This window comes from Dama dama, chromosome 28 (genome assembly GCF_033118175.1).
Source record: "Dama dama isolate Ldn47 chromosome 28, ASM3311817v1, whole genome shotgun sequence".
Taxonomy (NCBI): Eukaryota; Metazoa; Chordata; class Mammalia; order Artiodactyla; family Cervidae; genus Dama; species Dama dama.
Window position 1 is genome coordinate 57,240,474 of NC_083708.1, and position 19,481 is coordinate 57,259,954.

Consider the following 19,481-nt stretch of genomic DNA (forward strand, 5'->3'; position numbering starts at 1 on the left):
GAAAGATTTGTTTTTACAGAAGAACCCAGAAATAAAAGTTACTCTTAATTGTTTAGAGCAAGAAAACTCAGACTATTAGGCTGTGTAGATTTCTTCATTTCTGAAAGGTGTCAGCACCTGTGTTCAAGTCAGACTGTGGTGTCACCGTCCCGTTCATAGTGCCCACTGCATGGGGCACATGCGAAGCACGTCCGTAGTTGCTGTTGTCATAATTGGTCATTCTCACAGTGGGCTGTTGATGGGTTTTAGGGTTTTGTTTGTTTGTTTATCAGCTGATTGACAGCTGACTTACAGTTATATACATTCTGCTGCATAAATCTGCTTACTGTAAATTTGGTATTTGTAGTTTTCCTGCTTACAACTTACTTTTAAGTTTGCAAGTTAATAATTTATCTCACCAGATATTTTGGAAAAAAAATCTTCACACTAGATTAGAAATTTCTTCTGCTTTGATAGTGTTTTCCATCCAGAGAAAGTGAGAAGAAAATTTTATGATTAAGCAATTACAGAAAGGAATAAGAAATTACAGAAAGGAATGTACAAGTTGTTTTAATTCTCTGCCCCAGAGAAAATATGTTTAAAAAAAGATAAGGTCTACATTTCTTGACAAGAAGGTAGAAAATGACTAACTTTCTAAAGTGGGTTTGTTTTTTTTTCCTCTTTATTAGATGATAATTGCTTCACAGCATGGTGGTCTCTGCTGTACATCCGTGCAGATCAGTCATAACTAGATGTGTGTGTGTGTGTACCCCCCTTCCTTCTGAGCCTCCCTGCCCACCCCCACCCCAAGTCCAGGTCATCGCAGAGCGCCAGGCTGGGGTCCCTGTGTACACAGCAGCTGCCTGCTAGTTGTCTGTTTTATGCATGGTAGAGTACGTTTCTGAGTGCGCTATTCATACTTACCTCATTCTAAAGTGTAGTTTTTGCAGAGACTTGGGGTCTTCAGAAAGTTTCTCAGCCATACCTGTGGCAGTCTCTTGTTTTTGTACATGATGCTTATTCTTAAAATTTATGAAAGCTGTTCCTTCTGTAAGTCATGTGGGGAAAAGTCTTGAAATTTTACTACCTTTTTTTCTAGGTAGCAATTACAGTGAAAAATGTGATGTCTTCAGCTGGGGTATTATCCTTTGGGAAGTGATAACACGTCGGAAACCCTTTGATGAAATTGGTGGCCCAGCGTTCCGTATCATGTGGGCTGTTCATAACGGTTTGTGACGTTTTTCGTCAGTATGTTTTGTATATTTCTTATTTGGAGATTGTTTCTCCCCCAAAGAGGACCATTTATCCCCAGTATTAAAGTGTAGGATGTCTTGTAACCAGCCTCCAGCCCTCCCTGCCCTGACACCAAGGTCGAGCAGAACGGGGCCAGTTCTGAGAAGCTGTGAAGGTCCGCTCACTGTGCCCGCGCGGAAGAGGCCATCAGTGGACAGCCAGAGCCAGCTGCCCCGTCGCCTCTCCCCAGCAGACAGGGACACGTTGGACTGGGCGCTGTGGGGAAAAAAAAACTTTCTCACATGGTTAAGATAATTAGGGAGCTGTTGCTTTTTTTTCTTGAAGAAGCAGTGTCTCACTGAGGAGAGAAAGCAAAGCATTTTAAGTACGAGTTGTTACTTAAGCTATTCATAAAGGCAAAACGCGAAGTGCATCACATAGTCTTGCTTTTTAGCTTCTCATTCATCCTTAGGATGTGAGTGCTACTATTGCCCCATTTTACAACTTTGCACATTAGGAAGCTGAGACCTAGAGCAGCTAAGTAATTTGCCTAGGGTCACAGGTTTAGTAAGTGGTGTTGCTGAGATTAGATCTGGATGTTTCTGACTCAAATGTCCATCTTTTTAAGTTATATTCATTTACGGACACAATATCCTTGCATCCCTTCTATTCCCTTCATACCTCTAATTACAGTGTTTCTAACCACTCCTGATACTAGAACACACCTCCTTCATTAATCAAGTTACTTTGCAGTTGCTTTGGGAAAATAAAGTTCTTGAAAGGGAATTGCCCAATCTTTTAACTTCTGCTCTCCCTCTCTGTTGTTAATTTCTATCTCTTGATTATAATTATTCTGATTAGTGGCATTTTTGACACACTGTTCCACATGTGACAGAACAAGTGTCTGCCCCACTGTTTCAGTCATTCGTAGACATGTCAAGGAGGCAGCGGCGTGATCGTGAGTTTCCGGTCCCGTGTAGTGCCTTTCTTGTTGTTACGGAGGATGCTGGAGCGCTGACCTGGGCAGTTTGTTTTCATTTTCTGTCTTGTGACAGTAAAACTGAATGTCAGGGAAGTAAGAAATAAAAGAACTAACTGATTAACTGATAAATTTACAAAGATTTCATTATAATCGGGCCCTTCTTTTAAGTTAGGGGCCTTGCTAGTGGTATTAGTCTTGTTAATTACACAGAAGTTGGCAGTTTTCGGCTTGTGAAATGACTGACTCACAGCTACCGTGAGGCCTGCCTCCCACAGAAGAACCGTTTAGAAGTCAGCGAGTGTAATACCGTAGTTGATGACTTTTGATATGTGGAAGATGATTTTTCAAACAGATTTGAAATTTTTATGATAAATCTGAAAATACAGGTCAGATATTACCTCGAGTCACCATTCACACATTAAGCTGTTGACTATTTGTTAAAAGAGTGTTTATAATAAATTAAATATTATTAACTCTCAATCATAATGCATGTGAAAATTTTAATTTGGCTTCTCAAAAGGTGTAGATTCCCCTTTATGAAAATGTAATGTTAACCTAAAGGACAAAATAAATGTGCTTTTATTCCTCCTAAAAAAATCTTGGTTTAGAAAATAAATACCATGGTAGAAACCTACACTATTCTTTGAGTAAATACATTGTTTTCTCCCCTCCTCTAATTTTTAATTGTAGGTACTCGACCACCACTGATCAAAAATTTACCTAAGCCAATTGAGAGCCTGATGACTCGCTGTTGGTCTAAAGATCCTTCTCAACGCCCTTCAATGGAGGAAATTGTGAAAATAATGACTCACTTGATGCGGGTATAATCCTTCTTTTGAGGGGCTTTGGGATTAAGGGGCTTTTATATATACTGAGTTTTAATGGGATTTTAAAGTAAGGGGATATCATTTTTTTTTTGTTTCATACTTTTTTGTATTTTCCACTTTAGAATGGGTATTCATTACTCATATAATCAGAGGAGAAAGCATTATTTTAGAAAAAAAATCTAGTTCTGATGGCTAGACTAGGTCTCTGAATGTGCTTTTTTCCTTCTCCTTAACTCAGTAGATGTATCTGTTACTGGGCCTGTTGCCTTATCTGTAATGTGAGAGAAGTTGAATTAGATGATCTCTAAAGCCTTTACAGAACTTGGGTATTTTATGACTCTAATTGTTGCTGAGTTATAAACTTTCTTTAGTTCAAATCTTTATCAAGCGGTCATTTATGTAGCGCACTAGAAAGGCTACATTCCCAGACACTTTTATTTAAGTGACTTTTACCTTTTGGTTTTTCATTGTATATTTTCAGCTTTTCACTTGCCATTAAAAAGTTAGACTTTTTTCTAGGATCTGTAGAATTTTAGAATTTAGAAGAATTATTTTAAATGATTATTAGAATTTCCCAGTCTATAAATCAAACACTTTTGTTAGAATTATTTGAATTATTCTAGGCCTCTGGTTTTTGATGCACTAAGAAATCTATCAAGTAGTACCTTGACTTGGAAATGTTTATGCACTTGCGAAAGTGCCTGAATTTCAGAACAATTTGCTAAGTAGAAGAATCTTTCAGTCTCTTTGAATATAGATTAAGTGATTTCCTAAATGGACGTATAATTAATTTGTTCATTCTATTGAAAATAAGTTAAGCACAGCACCTTGAACTCATCTTCTTATAGCTTAATTTAATATTTGGAGAACAGCTATGCATAGAATCCTGGGACCTAAAGATACATTCATAAGAAAACAACTCAGTAAAAATTAAAATTAAAAAGTAAAGAAAACAGCTTGGTCTCCATAATCAGATACCTTAAAACTTTGGGTTATATAAGTTATTCAGATTTTGATTGTGCTTATAGGTGCTTTGTCTAATTTGAGAAGAAAACGTTTCTCTTTTTTTCTCCCTAAATTCTAATTTTTATCCAGCAGATATATCCAATATTTTATCTCTGATTCATAGAGCGACTTTCATAATCTCTCCTTGATATTTAAAATACTGATTCTAACATTATTCTATGGCTTACCATCTCAGTTGTCAGACTAAGCCATTTCAACACTTTAGAGATTTGCATCACTGCTATGAGAACATGAATAATGTTTCATGTAGTTATGAGGAATGATACTGCTGTATTTCTTATGTCCCTCTGGAGGAATATTGGCTGTTTTCTTCAGGATTATCTGGGCTCTGTGTAGGTGGATACGCAGCATTGATAACAGTTGAAATTCAGAAGAGTTAGCACATTGTTGTCTCGATCTACAAATTTCCACGTATGCCTTAGTGAAAATAAAGCAGCATCTTTGCTGCACTCAGATCTCAGCAAGGAAGTAATTCAAACATACTTACTCTCTAAGTTAATTTTCACATGATTTAATTTGTACTAAAGAAAGTTTACATTGTTATTTACCTTTTTATATATAGTACTTTCCAGGAGCAGACGAGCCGTTACAGTACCCTTGTCAGTATTCAGATGAAGGGCAGAGCAACTCCGCTGCCAGCACAGGTGAGTGGATAGATTGGAACGGTGATAGCCTAAGATTTTTGCATCTCTGTTCCCATGAAACGATAATCAAGAAGCAATGAATGATGTCCCTTTTTGCATTTTAATTTATTCATTTAATATGATTGCAATTTGAATTTCCAGGTGTATCATTCTTCATGCAGGTACCCAGGTTAAAGAGTAAATTGAAAACCCACTTCCAAGTTTTGAAATTCTTACACAGTTATATCTAAAAAGACTGGATATTATATTTTTGTGAATGCCATTCTTTACTTGAAAAATAATTCTTACACAGATACAGCTAGATCAAATAGTATCAAAAATTATTATAAATATGTATATATAAAACAGCATATTTTCTGTATCATGAGCACCCTACTTGTAGAAGAATCCATAAAGACATTAATTTAAGAAGCTGTGTTTTAGTTCAGAGTTCCTCAGTTCCATAGTTTGTGGTCATCAAAAAAAACAGTAGAAGTAATACTCTAATTTAGAAAAATTTTACTTCTCAAAATATATGGTATTATGAACATTTCATTATTCAGTTCAGTCTCTCAGTCATGTCCGACTCTTTGCAACCCCATGAACCGCAGCACGCCAGGCCTTCCTGTCCGTTTGCTTAAAGTTAAAAGGCATAGGTGTGTATGTACACATATACTTAATGCATTCTTAAAATTTTATTTTTACTGGTCTATTTCCCCTACCTCCAAAAAAATTATATGTAAACTGGTACCAATTTTACTGAAAGTCTTTCTGAGATGCTCTGAATTCTAAAGTGAATTTCTCTAAAAACATTTGCTTGCCACTCCTTACCCTCAGCTGACCTTCTTGACCGTTTCCCTGTGATCAGAAGACAGCTGCCAGGCTCCCCCCCCCCACGCGCCCACCTGCCCGTGTCTGCCCGTCTGCTCTGCACCCCCTTCTGTTTCCACGCTGAACTGTCCGTGCTCACAGCCAGAGGCACGCCTGTCCTTGTGCATCAGATCCCGTCTGCTCTCCTAGCAGTTCTTCCTGTCTCTTGCATCATCAGTTTTAGCCTCTGTACTGGGATCATTCCCTGAGTATATATATAGTAGTCCCCTCCTTGTCCACAGTTTGTCCAGAAATACTAAATGAAAAGTTCCAGAATGAAATAATTCACAAGTTTTAGGTTACAGCCATCTTGAGCCGCACGATGAAGTCTCGCTCCGCCCTCCGCATCGTCCTTTTATCCAGTGTATCCTGTCTGTTTGTCACTTAGTAGCCCTCTGGATTGTCACATCACCTGTCAAGGTATCATAGTGCTTGTGTTCATGGGACCCTAGTTTTATTTAATAGTGGCCCCAAAGCACACGTGTAATGATGCTGGCAATTCTGATATGCCAAAGAGAAGCTGGAAAGTGCTTCCTCTAACTGAAAAGGTGAAAATTCTCAACTTTAATTAGAAAAGAAAAAAAATCCTATGCTGGCTGAGGTTGCTAAGATCTGCATTAAGAACTTCTGTCCAGGAAATCATGAAGAAGGAAAAAGAAATTTGTGCCTGTTATTCTGTCATGCTTCAAACTGCAAAAGTTAACAGCCACAGTGCAGGATAAGTGCTTAGTTAGAAAAAGGTATTAAATTTGTACAGTAAGGTATTTTGAGAGAGAGACCACATTCATGTAACTTTTATTACCGTATATTGTTATAATTTGTTCCGTTTTATTTTTAGTTACTCTTGTTAATCTCTTACTGTGCCTAATTTATAAATTAAAGTTTATCCTAGGTATATGTGTATAAGAAAAAACACAGGATGTGAGGGCTCAATACCATCTGAGGTTGCAGGCATCCACTGGAGGTCTTGGAATGTATCCCCTGTGGATAAGGCGGGGACTGTATTTGCATTTCTCTAGCTTCTCTCTTGCCATTCTCTTGTGCTCACTCCGTTGAAGCTTTTATTACACCACTACTCTAGAACTGCTCTTGTCAAGGTCACCATCTTCCCACCCTATATGTCAGAGTGCCCAGGGCGTAGTCATTTGACCTCTTTGTCTAAACTCATTTCCTTAGTAATCTCATCCAGTATACATGTATACCATGTGTTTGCCATTATTTTTGCTCCATCCCGTACTTGAACTCCACACTCACATATCCAACTACTTGATTGATACCTGCTGTGAGCTCAAAATTACCATTTTCCTAACTGAGCTCCCTTCAGACTCAGTCGTTCCACACTCTTTCCATCTTGATTAATAGCCATTTCTTTCTCTCAGGCTGAGAATCTTAAAGTCTTTCTTGAACTCTTTAGGCACTTTGGTTCCCTTTTTGTGCTATCCTGAAATAGCATTTAAAATGGGTTTGTTTGGGTTTCTTCATTAGCTTGAAAAGTCTTACCTCTTTTCATATCTTGCTAGTTTAGAAAAGAATTTAAGTTGCATTTTATTGAATGAAGCGTGTGTGTTATTCGCAGCCTATTGTCATAAATATTTTTGCTTTCCTAGGCTCCTTCATGGACATCGCATCTACAAACACCAGTAATAAAAGCGACACTAACATGGAACAGGTTCCCGCCACAAACGATACAATTAAACGCTTAGAGTCAAAATTGCTGAAAAACCAGGCAAAACAACAGGTTTGTTTTGTTATTAAAAGTTAAACCTTTTGGTAACCTTACCAGTAGTCATGAAGTCCTAAACATTATACTAGCAAGTATTGTTTGCCTTCTTCACTATACAAGTCCTGAATCTTGTTCCTAAAGCAGACAGATAGGCTCAAGAGTAGAGATGTGTAATGAGATTCTCCTGAAATTCTTTACAATTAATCGTTCTCCCATCTGATGATTGCTGCCTTTGGCATTTGTGCATATCTTCCTTATGATGATCCCTAACTTGAACAGTTGAGGGTTACAAGTGTAAAATGGAGATTTCTTGGCTATACTACCTGGTTAAAGGGGTTCTTCTAGATCCATCATTTCATGTTTCCAGATTTATTATATTTTTGCTGTTCCTGGTTTTGAAATATTTTAAGGAGTGATTGTATTCATCTTTCTTGAGGCATTTCAGATAACTAATAATTGGGACATTTAACTCCCAGCTCTAGTGATCACCTTTTCCTAAAGGCCAGTGTCTACAGTTTATTCTTCTTCACTCCTACAGCTCCCTCTCCCTGAAAATTTTCCATTTCTTTCAGAGCAGAACCCCTAAAAATCCCAGTTGGTATCTCCCTTCTTCTAGCTGCCCAGGATTTTTACATATAAAGAGTTTCAGTAATTCAAATTGACCTATGTTTTTAACAGAGTGAATCTGGGCGTTTGAGCTTGGGAGCTTCTCGTGGGAGCAGCGTGGAGAGCTTGCCCCCAACCTCTGAAGGCAAGAGGATGAGTGCCGATATGTCTGAAATAGAAGCCAGGATTGCTGCAACCACAGGTAAAAAGGAAGTAAAAGTCTGAAGAGGAACGAAAATGGTAGTTTCAGTTGTTTCAGTCATGGGAATGTCAGGGGCTTTTCTTGTGTGTTTCCTAAATCTTTTTAAAGCAGGAAGTTGATTTATAATGTACTTCCTATGCTTCTAGCAGAAAGCATCTCAAATTCCGGATAAAGCAAGCATGATTTGTAAAATTATTTGCATTATAAAGTTTTATTTCTTATTACAGATTTTTATCAAATAAAATTCAGCTCAATATGAGCTAAAAATCTAAATGAGAAATTGAAATTTAGCCAAAACCAGGATGTTTTGGCAGGATACTCAGTGATTCTACTAGAGTTTTGTGCTGAACTCAAGTAATAGCAAATGTTTTGTTTTGAATTTAGCAGGAAAATGTGCTCCAGGTCAAAATATGATTTGGCCTTACTCTCTGCTGGTGCTGCCTTCAGTGGCACAAGTAGCTGAGTTTGTGATTAATTCTTTTAATTGTAAAATAAAATATCGTAGTAATTTGATCTGGATAAAGCTCGCATTTCTCTTCCATTTTGTCAGTACTTAAAATGATTAATTGTGGAAAGACTGGTCAGCACAAAATTAATAACATGTTTTGTTACCTTAGTGGACTTGTAACCTTCTTGTCTAACCAGGTTCATTTAGTAATGATGGGTTAAATTGTTTTCTTTCTGATTTCCCTAGGGGTGGAGAGGGACTGATTATAAATACATTTCTATCGTGGAAAATGTAGAAATATAAATTTTAAAAACCCAGTCTTCCATAATTGTCCCGCTAAAAAATAAACACAACATTTTTGTGTATTTACCTCTAGTCTTTTAGACTACATATGTATATATAAGTGTATTCCCTAGTGTATTAGCATTTTTTTTTTAACTCAGCTAACCAGGTTTTGTGGGATTATGTTTTGTTTTGTTTTAAGATTGTTTTGGTTTCTTTCTAAAAAGAATATTTTCATTTTGTGTGAAGTTCTTTTAAGAAAGAAGTTGTCCAGAGGACCATCCTAACTCTTCTTGTCTTCAACTAATCTTGGTCACTTATTTATCAGTTAGCATTAGAATTAGTTAGATCTTATAGAATTTCCAAAATAACAGTGTCTTTAACACAAACTTTTTTTTCACACACAAACAAATCTGGAGGTAGGCTCCTCGATCTTTGGTGGCTGGGTTTCTTCTGTCTCTCTGTGTTACAATCCCTATTGTGTGGCTTTCATCCTGAAGGTGACCTTGTACTCCATAATGGCTGTTACAGTTCCAGTCATCACATCTGCAATCCCAGCATCAGGAAGCAGGAGTTAGGGCAAGGGCTACTTTCTCAAAAGGCTTTCACAGAAGTCCCTCCTAACAACTCCCACGTTTATGTCATTGGCCATAGTAATAGGGTCAGACGGCTCCCTGTGGATCCAAGGGAAGAGGGGATCTGCAGTATTTCATCTGGGAACATTGCTGCCCTGAGTACAGTTGAGGTTCTGTTGCTAAGAAAAAAGGGAAAAGTAGAGATTAGCTGGTCTCTGCCACGCAGATGGAATCTTCAGAAACAAGCAAGTTGCGTGGAGGTCACTTGAGTCACAAGTGTTTCTGTGAGCAGTGGGAGTGTCACAGGACCGTGTCTGAAGAACAGTGTCCACAGAAATGCAGCCTAACACTTTGGGAGTCCTTTCAGGATTTCAGGAATATCATTCAAGTCAGAGCTGCCAAATAGTGATTGCTACCTAAAACAGGAAGTGTTCTGTAATGTAATAGTAATAATTTTATATCTGCTAGTGTCAATTTTTTAGTCAGGTACTGGTTTATAATTAATCTTTACAGAAGTGATGTTTCACCAGATTAAAGGTAACCACATATACTTAAATAACCCTAACCTTTCTCTGCCTAAATGTGAATGAAACAGATGGGCTGAACATTTGTTGGTGAATTGTCTTACTTTGACAGGTTCATATTTTCCAGCCTTTCAGAACTATTCCGTTTAGCAGAAATAGACCCTAAACTTTGGAAACTACAGTAAATACTCAGTTTATCAGAAGTATGTTTAAATATTTATCATTATAAGAGCATATACATTTCACACTTTGATTCAATAATTATCATATAATCCCTGAATTGTACTTTGTAGCACACTTCAAGAAACACCTCATTGAACACATATTCCTGTGTTTGTTTAACTAAAACAATTATGGCAGCTTATTTCTTTTTAATTCCTCTTTTCTTCCCACTTTGATCGTAGACCCTCACTGCACCTCAGTGGTTGCATGTAGACTATTTCCACGAACGTGCTGGAAATCTAGCTTTCTCATCACCCTGCAGCCTTGTTTGTCTCTGTCCCTTTTTCTTTTTCCCTGCTAATTAAAGCCAGTATGTGAAACATCTTGTATTGATAGTTGTTTGCTCCTTCATCACGCCTTGTGTAAGCATGGACAAAGGGTTTGATAGTTCTGCATGCCATCCTGCATGAAGTGTTATTAACATAACTATTTGAAAAGTACTCTGTTTTTGTTCACCGTTTTCTGTGTTACTATTTGTGGTTGTTTGCATGTATACTGTATGTGTGTATTTTTGCAGCCTTTTCCAAGCCTAAACGGGGCCACCGTAAAACCGCTTCATTTGGCAACATTCTGGATGTCCCTGAGACCGTCATAGCAGGTATCATGGACCACCTGGGATGGTCTAATAGCTGTAAAACCGGAATAATGATCCCTGGTACTTATAAAATGCTTCTTGCTCCAATTTGATAGAATGTGAAAATACATACCTTGCATGCAGTCCTTAGGGAGACAGATTAAAAACTGTATACATTTATCTGCACTGAAGCCAGCTTGGCCAGAAACCTCACATCTCCAAAACTGAGGAAGAACTAGAAGATACAGTAATAAGCCTTTTCATGGAAGGAGTCATACCAGCCCAGAATTCTGCCAACTTCCTCTCATCTTTTAAATGAGCGGAATAGCTGAACCCAGACCTTTCTTGCACCTAGCAGAAAGAGAAAACAACCCTTTAAAACTACTTGTTGTTCTTGGCTCCTTTCCTTTCTTCATTAGAACTTGGGGGTCCCTCTTGGCATTCTGTCCCAGCCTCTTTCTGTTGGTAGCAAGTGAAATAGGAAGTTGAGAAAAGAGTAGCTGAATAACATTTTACCTTAACCTAGAAAACAAAATAAAAACTAAATGAGATTTGCTGTTTTGCATGGTATGTTGCCAAATAATTATGGTCACTTCTGATTCCTGTGTATTATTAGGAGGATCTTCTTGCAAATTACATGTTTTTTTATACCTAACTCCCACTTGTCTCGTCTGGTTAAATCGCTGTTATTTCTTACGGTGATTATCTCATAGATGAATCTAAATCCCCATGCCTAGTAGTTCTTGGCTCCTCCAGTAAACTGGAACCTGAGGGTAGAGACTGTGTCTTTGTTATTTATTGCTGATGGCATCAGCTGTGTCTGGCTCAAGACCTCACAAATAGTGTTTAATAAATATGTGCCAGTTATGGAAATGACCCATTATTGAGCTCCCAGCGGGTCAGAACTAGGATACATGTAAAATCTGTAAATTACAGATGTGTATAAAATATTTTAAACAGTTCTTAGGGCCCATTCCATCTATACAAAACCATTTTATTTCTAGAGTAGTTCTTTGTTATTCTGGTTGTTCAAGTGGTTTATTTTACATTTTCATTGTTGCCCTTCAGAGAATACAGTTAATTTATTCCTCGCATACTTTTATTGAGTCATGGGCTGCTTTCAAAATTAGCAAAGTACACGATCATTTTACCTCTGCCCTGAAAGATAACAAGTTTAAGGGAATAGTACTGTCACTGAAGAAGCAGCAACGTTTAAACATTCATACTGCTGAGCTGTGATTATCTTAAATGTTTGAGAATATCAGAAAAAATTTAGCTGAATGGCACACTAATCTTAATCTGGGTCTTAAGGATAAACATTAAGAGCAGATACAGCCACACACAGCGAAATAGCCAGTGATGCATGTGGCAGTGAGTGGGGGAGGAAAGGAGGAGACGGTCCCCGGTTCTGAACCAGCCTGAATGTGTGTACCACCCTCTCCCCGCCAGGGGACGCTTGGCGCTGTCTGGAAACGCTTCTGATGGTCAGAGCTAATGGGGGCTGCTGATGGCGCAGGCAGAAGCCGCCTTGCTGCTGACAGCCTGGAGAGTCTCCGGCAGCCTCCCGCAGCCGAGAATTACCATCCTGAAGTGTCGGCAGGGCCAGGACCGAAAAACCCGAGTTAGATGTGCTGTGTGACCTGTAAGGTAGTTTAAGGCACATCAGCTTAATAGCCATTTTACAGATGAAAAAGATTCGGTGATGGTGAGTGGTTTTCCCGAGTTACACAGCCAGGATCCCATCCTAGATCTTCTGACACCAGATTGCACCCATCTTTTTTTGTTTTGTTTGAGTCACAGAAGTTAGAATAATTCTGTGCTGCTCCTGCTTAGGGTTCTTATTCAATTTAACTGAGCTCTTCATCCAGGAGACACTTTTTAATGATGTTGGATCCTTCTGGGGTCGGGAAGGCGTAATTCTGCTGATAATTGCCAGAGTACCAATGCTTGTCAAGTGGAAACAGTATTCTATTCAGTAATACGTTTATTAAATATTCTTGTTGGGTTTTTTCCCCAAATGTTCAAACATTAACCTAGTAGTTTCAATTTTTTTAATAACGGATGCAACCACTGGAATTGAAATAGTAGGACATAAAAGTCAAACATTAATTTATTCTTAGGTTATATTTTTAAATTAAACATAAAAGGTATAACCTGTGCTTTGGGAATATCTCAACTATCTTACATGGCCATTTTAATTGTAAAGAAGGATGAAATTTAATTCCCTAAATTTCTTAATACCTTTTAGAACTTTTTTACTTGAGGTTGATTCCCTACAAATTCTGTGGTAATATTATCAGATACTTCTTGATATATCCAAACTGGCATTAATTAGCATTGAATCCAGTTGTAAGCATTTTTAAAATATAAGCTATATTTTTCGTCTGTTATGGATAAGTATTTTCAACAATACCTTCCTTTGGCCAAGTACCGTATACTGAGTTTAATGTACCTCTTGGAATAAACTGCCTCTTTTTATTAGGAGTGCTCCTTTAAGCATCAAGTAAGTTTTTATATGTATTTATTAGTAGTGTACAAATGTATCATTGTTGAAGTGTTGCTTCTTGCATTTTTAAAAAATTTTACCAAGTTTTAAAAGTTTTTAAATAGGCACTGTTACTCTAAAAAAAATTTTTTAATACAATCTTTATAATGACTAAGATGCCTAACCTGGTCATGAGTGAACAAATTTAAATCTTGTTTTTTGCTTGCTCTTCAACACTGTTAAATATCCTGCCATCAACAAATGAGGAAGAACAAGCAACCTGTGGCTAACGCCAGCATTCATCAGTTTAACAGTCTCTCGGGTCATGCAAAAATGGACCTTTAATACCTCAGGACTTCTGTGGATCAAACTACACAATTTTTTGTACCCTTGCTACCTTGGGCCTGGCTCTCAAAGAGGTATTGGCAAACTTTGTTATAGTTAAGTCTTCTTTCTACTTTCCCCTGCCCACAGAGTGGCTGTAAATCAATCTGGCTTCTTTTTAGCAAGCAAGACACATAATAGCAATTGCCAGTACAGTATGACATTCTGCTAACTCTTCATTGGTAGAGAATGTCCTGCCAAATAACTGTGCAACCTAAGCAAAGTTAATGTAAACGCAGACATCTCTTGCCCATAATTGAAACTATCTGATCTATAGTTTTCTAATCCGTTTTATGTTACTTTTATTTGAAGAAAAGAGAGTGGGTGGCAGATTATTGGATTGCTTTAAATTTTTCTAAAGTTTTTTCCTTTAAGATTTTGATAAAAACATGGATTTTTGTTTATTTGGTCCTTTTACTTGAATTTTCTTGACTTTCCCACATTTTGCTTTTGTCATTATCCAAGCTTCCAAGGGTCTATTTTCCCTTCATCTTCATCTCAAATACTCAAATGGGATAGGGATTATGAATTGGGAAACTATAATACATTTGATAGTAACATTTGATCTGATGTTAGAAGAATACCTAAATTTTACATTTCTTTTAAAATTCCACATGTCAAAGTTAAACAAGTAAAAATGTCAAAAAGTTACACAACAAGAGCAACAACCTTTTCTAGTTTCGTAGAGTAAGAGACTGAGTCAGCTTCCCTTATAGCTTAGTGGTAAGGAGCCCACCTGCCAAAGTAGGAGACGTGGATTCAATTCCTGGATTGGGAAGAGTCCCCTGGAGAAGGGAGTGGTAACTCACTCCAGTATCTTGCCTGGGAAATCCATGGACAGAGGGGCCTGGCGGGCTGCAGTCCATGGAGCTGCAGAAGCATCCAACTTAACTTAGCAACTAAACAACAAGAGACTGAACAGTTAAAAAATATTTTGTTCATGGCTCTGGTGTCTGTCATCAAGGGAGATCAGCAGTCCTGCTCTGGAGTCCTTGTGTGAAGACTTGTAGTACTTAAGGAAGTCAACTGTGATTAGAATATATTTTGAAATCCACCAGATGAAAGTACTGTCAGATACATGTACACATACCACCTGCAAAAGATTTAATTGAAACATAAGTTTTCTGTATGTTCTCCCTTTCTGTTAAAAAATCCTCAGATATAGTTTATACCAGATTGATTGATATTATGAAATGAATTTCCAGCATACGATTTGCAAAAGTAAATTTTTCCAAATACTGATATTGAATAACTTGTAATTATATTATAAAAGATAACTTTTTAAAAAATGAACTAAACTGTAAGGTTTTATAGAATATATTTAAACAGTTTTTGTTAATACTACTATATTGTACTCACTGGTTCTGAATTTCTTTTTTAAGTTCAGACTAAATTACAATACTTGGCTTCATTTTAAACACTTGAAATTTTTCTCCTCTATTCTACAGATAGGCATTGCCTTCATGTACTTCTGTTTGAGGACCTTGAACAGTGAGACTCTAGTGTACCTTTTATTATTTCTAAGGCTGGGATAAGATGGCATAACATTTTAAACTGATAGAACACTTTGACCAAAAAGCATTACATGCTGTCTTAAGGATTTGCTAGAGAAGGCTGAATATGCAAGTGTTTTGTTGAATCAATCTTAATACACATAAAATATTTTTGTCCAAGTCTCTGAATTTAATTGACATTTGTTGCTTGTAATATTCTTGAAGCTGAAAAGAAACTTTAGGAGTCCTTAATGGTTTCAGCTGCATTTAGATCTCTTAACTGAGAAAAATTTAATGACTATTCATTCACTTTAAAGTTCAGTCAGGTACACTGAGCTCTGTTGTATATTGGTTATTTACCAAAAGTGTGATAAGTAGTTAGGTAGAATGTGAAAAGTGCAAACGATCAACAGTGCAGCACCGCTGTGAGGAGACCATGAGGTAGAAAGAATCGAGCTTTTCTGGAACTCAGGTTCGTACCTGGCACAGATAGTGTCATTAACACCTGCCTTTGTGTAGGGACGTGGAGGCCCAAGGAGAGCTCTTCTGAGATACACTACATCTGCTTCTGCCAAGTGCAGACACTGCTCCTTCAATAAAATTCTGTATTTGTGACTAATTAAATAGGAAAGTGCATCTACCCTTACAGGAAATATTTCAGTAGTCTCTTTCCACCTTAGTGTAGTCTACAAAGATCACTTTTTAAAATCTAAAAAGGGTAAGTGTCCCATAATTTTTAATATTCAAAGCTTAACAGATATCAAAATTTCCAACATTTTGATTAAGAGATGTCTCCAAGAAAATGTATTGATTTTTACATGAATAGTGTCTTTAGAAAGTTGGAACCTAGAAAAATGTAAGTAGTTTAGGTAAGGAAACTGATAAGAAAAGCCACAGGAATGACTCTCTGGGACCTAAGCCAGCGGTCTCTGGAAGGACTCGGATGACTTTCAAATACCAGCTCAGAAAATCAGTTGTACTTAAAAAGAGCAGCTTTTTGGAGAGATGGATTTTGTTTCAGTGTTGTAAAAGCAATTGCCCTATAAGCTGCTGTTCCAACCACCCTTTTAGGGGTGGGGAAGAAGGTAGGCTTAGGGATATAGTCTATTCCTTTTGTTGCTCTTAGAAAAGTTATTTTTAAAAATATCCTTTGTTCCCTATCAGAAGTCCTGAATGTTCCAAAATTCATTACAGATTAAAAAACTCAAGACATCATTTATAAATTCCATATTCTTTGATTAAGCATCTGTTGATATCATATTCTCCCTTATTTCTACTTCTTTTTTCCTTTATACTGCTGTGTTTAATACAGGTATGCACATATTAAAGAACCATGAAAAAATGTAAAGTAAATGAGTTTCTAAATTAGTGTTTAGTTACCAAAAAATTCAGAGTCAGTCTAAATTTACTGAGCACACACTCAGTAATTTTCATTTGTGATAATAGGAGCTTGATGTTTTTTACATTCATATTTCTAAATTATGGCTTGAAACTTAATATTGGAGCAACAAGTATTTGTTGATTGCAATCCTTTTTTGCTTCCTCTGAACTGTATGCCAGATGGTTTCTGCCATGGTTATGCTAATGAAAATGCATTGCCTAGTATTGCTTGCTTTTGACTCATGCTGTAGCTTAAAGATTTCTCATCTTATGGCATCTGTTAACTGTCAGCTCTCCTTTCCCCTACTTATAACTTTTTATTCCCCTTTCCTCCCCTTCTTCCCTCCCCACCCCTCCCCACCATCATCTCCCCCCCCCCCCCCCCCCCCCCCCCCCCCCCCGCCCCTTAGAGCTTGTCTTTGTTGTTATTGCAATGGTGATGTAATGATTTTCAGACACATGTGCTGGGTGGTTCCCCGGATTCACAAATGTTGCTAATCTGAAAAGAGAATTCCAGACACTTTTACAAGCCTGTCTCATCCCAGCTAATTTTAGAATGCTTGTGTTGAATGAAATGTGCCTGAAATTGCTCATTAGTCATGATAGTGGGGATCCTTTTTGTCCTCAGGAAAATGGGGATAATTAAAAGTTTTCAGAGAAATAGCTTAGTGTGCCTGATTCCATAAATGTGCAGTTTGTTGTTATGTCAATTTGTAATTGAAAGTTGGAGCTTGGAATAAAATGAAATGTGAAGTAACTTTAAGATTATGCAAAGAATTCTAAACATAGCTTTAAATACAAAAGAGTTATACTTTCTAGGATAACCATAAATTTTTTATATTCACTGCACATACTATTGCATTAAACATTATTCTTCTGTTTTAAAGTCCTTTTAGTATATGTACAAAATAGTAGGGTCACCTTGATTAAGATGCTGGGATTTATTGCCGATTGGTTTAAAATAAGATAATGAAAGTTATGGAGATATAAAATTTTAAGAATGAATTCTGTCGGCTGATCAGGCCACAACTATTAGAGACGTGGTCTGAGCACTGCCCACTATTACATAATATAGTCTTCAGAGTCAAAAGAATTTTGACTGTTGTGTCAGCTGTTACTCATAGTATTTTGGTGTTTCCTTTTAGACAGCTGATTTCTCATCTTAGAAATAACTGTGTAAACAGCCCTATTCCCAAATAGAAGTGCTGAGTGAAGCTATTGTTCAATTCACCGCCCCCCGCCCCCCCCATGTTGCTGAAGACTTAGATTTGTCTAGTTCTTTCGTAAACTGATTTTTAATTCAGTTATGTTTGGCATGGAAGTTCCTGAAGCAGGGTTAACACACTAGCCCATTTCAACAAGCTGTATATTTGAGAATGAGAGTCATCCGTCTCCACTAGGAATTAAGAGTTGTTGTTCACAAATAATAAATTACTAGATTCTGACAAAGACTAATGGGATTAGGTAAGTGTGACTCAGTGCAATAAATTCAAGCCTAAGCATCCTTTTAAGCTCTGAAACGAACAAGGTACTGCTGTTGGTTAAAGCCAGTCATGGCTCGCAACTTGCTAGCTGTCTTGCTGAAGAAACTAACGTAAGGCCCTTGAAATAGATGCCGTCATCAGCCCCAGCCCCCAAGCGTTCATCTATTTAAACACATGACAGAAGATGGTGGAAGAGAATTCAGCAGCTCTCGTGTGGTAGGAGTGGTTATTGTATTAGGACACACTTTATTGTAAGCCAGCAGCTTTTGAGTTAAAATACTGTAGCTGTTTCTCTTTCTTTTCTTACATCTTTCTTTCTCTTTTTTTAACAATAAACACTTGTTTTTCTCACATTCTGTGTAGATCCAAGGAGCAACAAATTCCAACTTCCTACTGTAGCTGTTAAACCCTTCTTGTCTCTGAACAGATTTCAGTATTTTAATTTTTTGATTTTTTTTAAAAGGCAACGGGCAGCCAAGACGTAGATCCATCCAAGACCTGACTGTTACTGGGACAGATCCTGGTCAGGTAAGACTTAATCTCCGGATTCTCTGTCTTTGAAGATTAGTGATGGGCACAAATCAAAAATTAACTGGAATATGTATCCTCTGCAAAATAAGTTTTATAAGTTGACCTAAAATAATAATGGAGAAATTCATTATCATCAACTTAAATATGTAAGGGGAAAAATGTATAGATGCCATTATTAACTTGAATCTAAGAAGAGACTGGTTAATTCAATAGTGCTATGTGTGTGTTATCTGGTTTTCATATGTGCTTTAATAAGGAAGTATTCGATTTTGTACTTGGAACAATTTGTCATTAACATTGTCCTCCAAAATGTATCGTTAGTCTTAACCTCCTTTTTACTGAAGAGATTAAGTATCCCCCCAGTAAAGAGGTCACTTCTCTGGGGTCACAGCCACCCACACACCTTGTGGACTGTAACTAATCTTTTAATTTGTCGCATCCGCTAGGTTTGCATTTTTGTGAACACAGTATTTACGAAGTAGATGGATGAACTCGAGCAGGCCGTCTATCCCAGTTGTTAAGGGTTTTATTCATCTTTGTATTTCTGGATGTTCTTCTAAACTCGCCTTACCTCTTTGAAGATATCCCAGACAGTGCTGCAGTTTAAGCCGTTACTGAACGGGTGCAGAGTTTTAACCAACCAAGTATATAAAAGTAGCCGTCATTGCCTTGTTTATTATTTACATCAGTACTTTAACATATGTAATTTATATCATATTCATAAAATGAAGTGAGAACTATTTATAAGGTTTTGTTGTTGATTAGCTTTCAGTTGTGCCAAAATAAATTTTAATACTGTAGCATGCATCTAAAGTGATAAAAATACCACATAAAAAATTACAGGATTATATGTTATAACCAGTGTGATTTAATTTCTGGTAAAATGTGTTAGTACTTTTCATCTTAAAAGATGTTTTATTATTACTTCTTTTTTATAACATGCTTGAAATTTTAGAGATTCTTTGTAGTTGTTAATAAAAATTTGAAAGTCTTTTCTAGCCATCAACTAACTTAACTAACAAAAACTA

At 37.1% G+C, this 19,481-nt stretch overlaps 1 protein-coding gene across 3 annotated transcripts in view; it reads left to right on the forward strand.

Moving 5' to 3' along the window:
* MAP3K7 (mitogen-activated protein kinase kinase kinase 7) overlaps positions 1-19,481 on the forward strand; it is a 62,252-nt gene that overhangs the window by 25,613 nt on the left and 17,158 nt on the right. For 2 of the 3 annotated variants that reach the window (XM_061131822.1, XM_061131824.1), the window contains 7 exons: positions 1,079-1,207; positions 2,885-3,015; positions 4,610-4,691; positions 7,148-7,278; positions 7,942-8,071; positions 10,640-10,720; positions 18,386-18,450. In XM_061131822.1, the coding sequence (XP_060987805.1) occupies positions 1,079-1,207; positions 2,885-3,015; positions 4,610-4,691; positions 7,148-7,278; positions 7,942-8,071; positions 10,640-10,720; positions 18,386-18,450 (749 nt within the window). The remainder of the gene's footprint in view (positions 1-1,078; positions 1,208-2,884; positions 3,016-4,609; positions 4,692-7,147; positions 7,279-7,941; positions 8,072-10,639; positions 10,721-18,385; positions 18,451-19,481) is intronic. The other variant, XM_061131823.1, reaches the window with a different exon arrangement.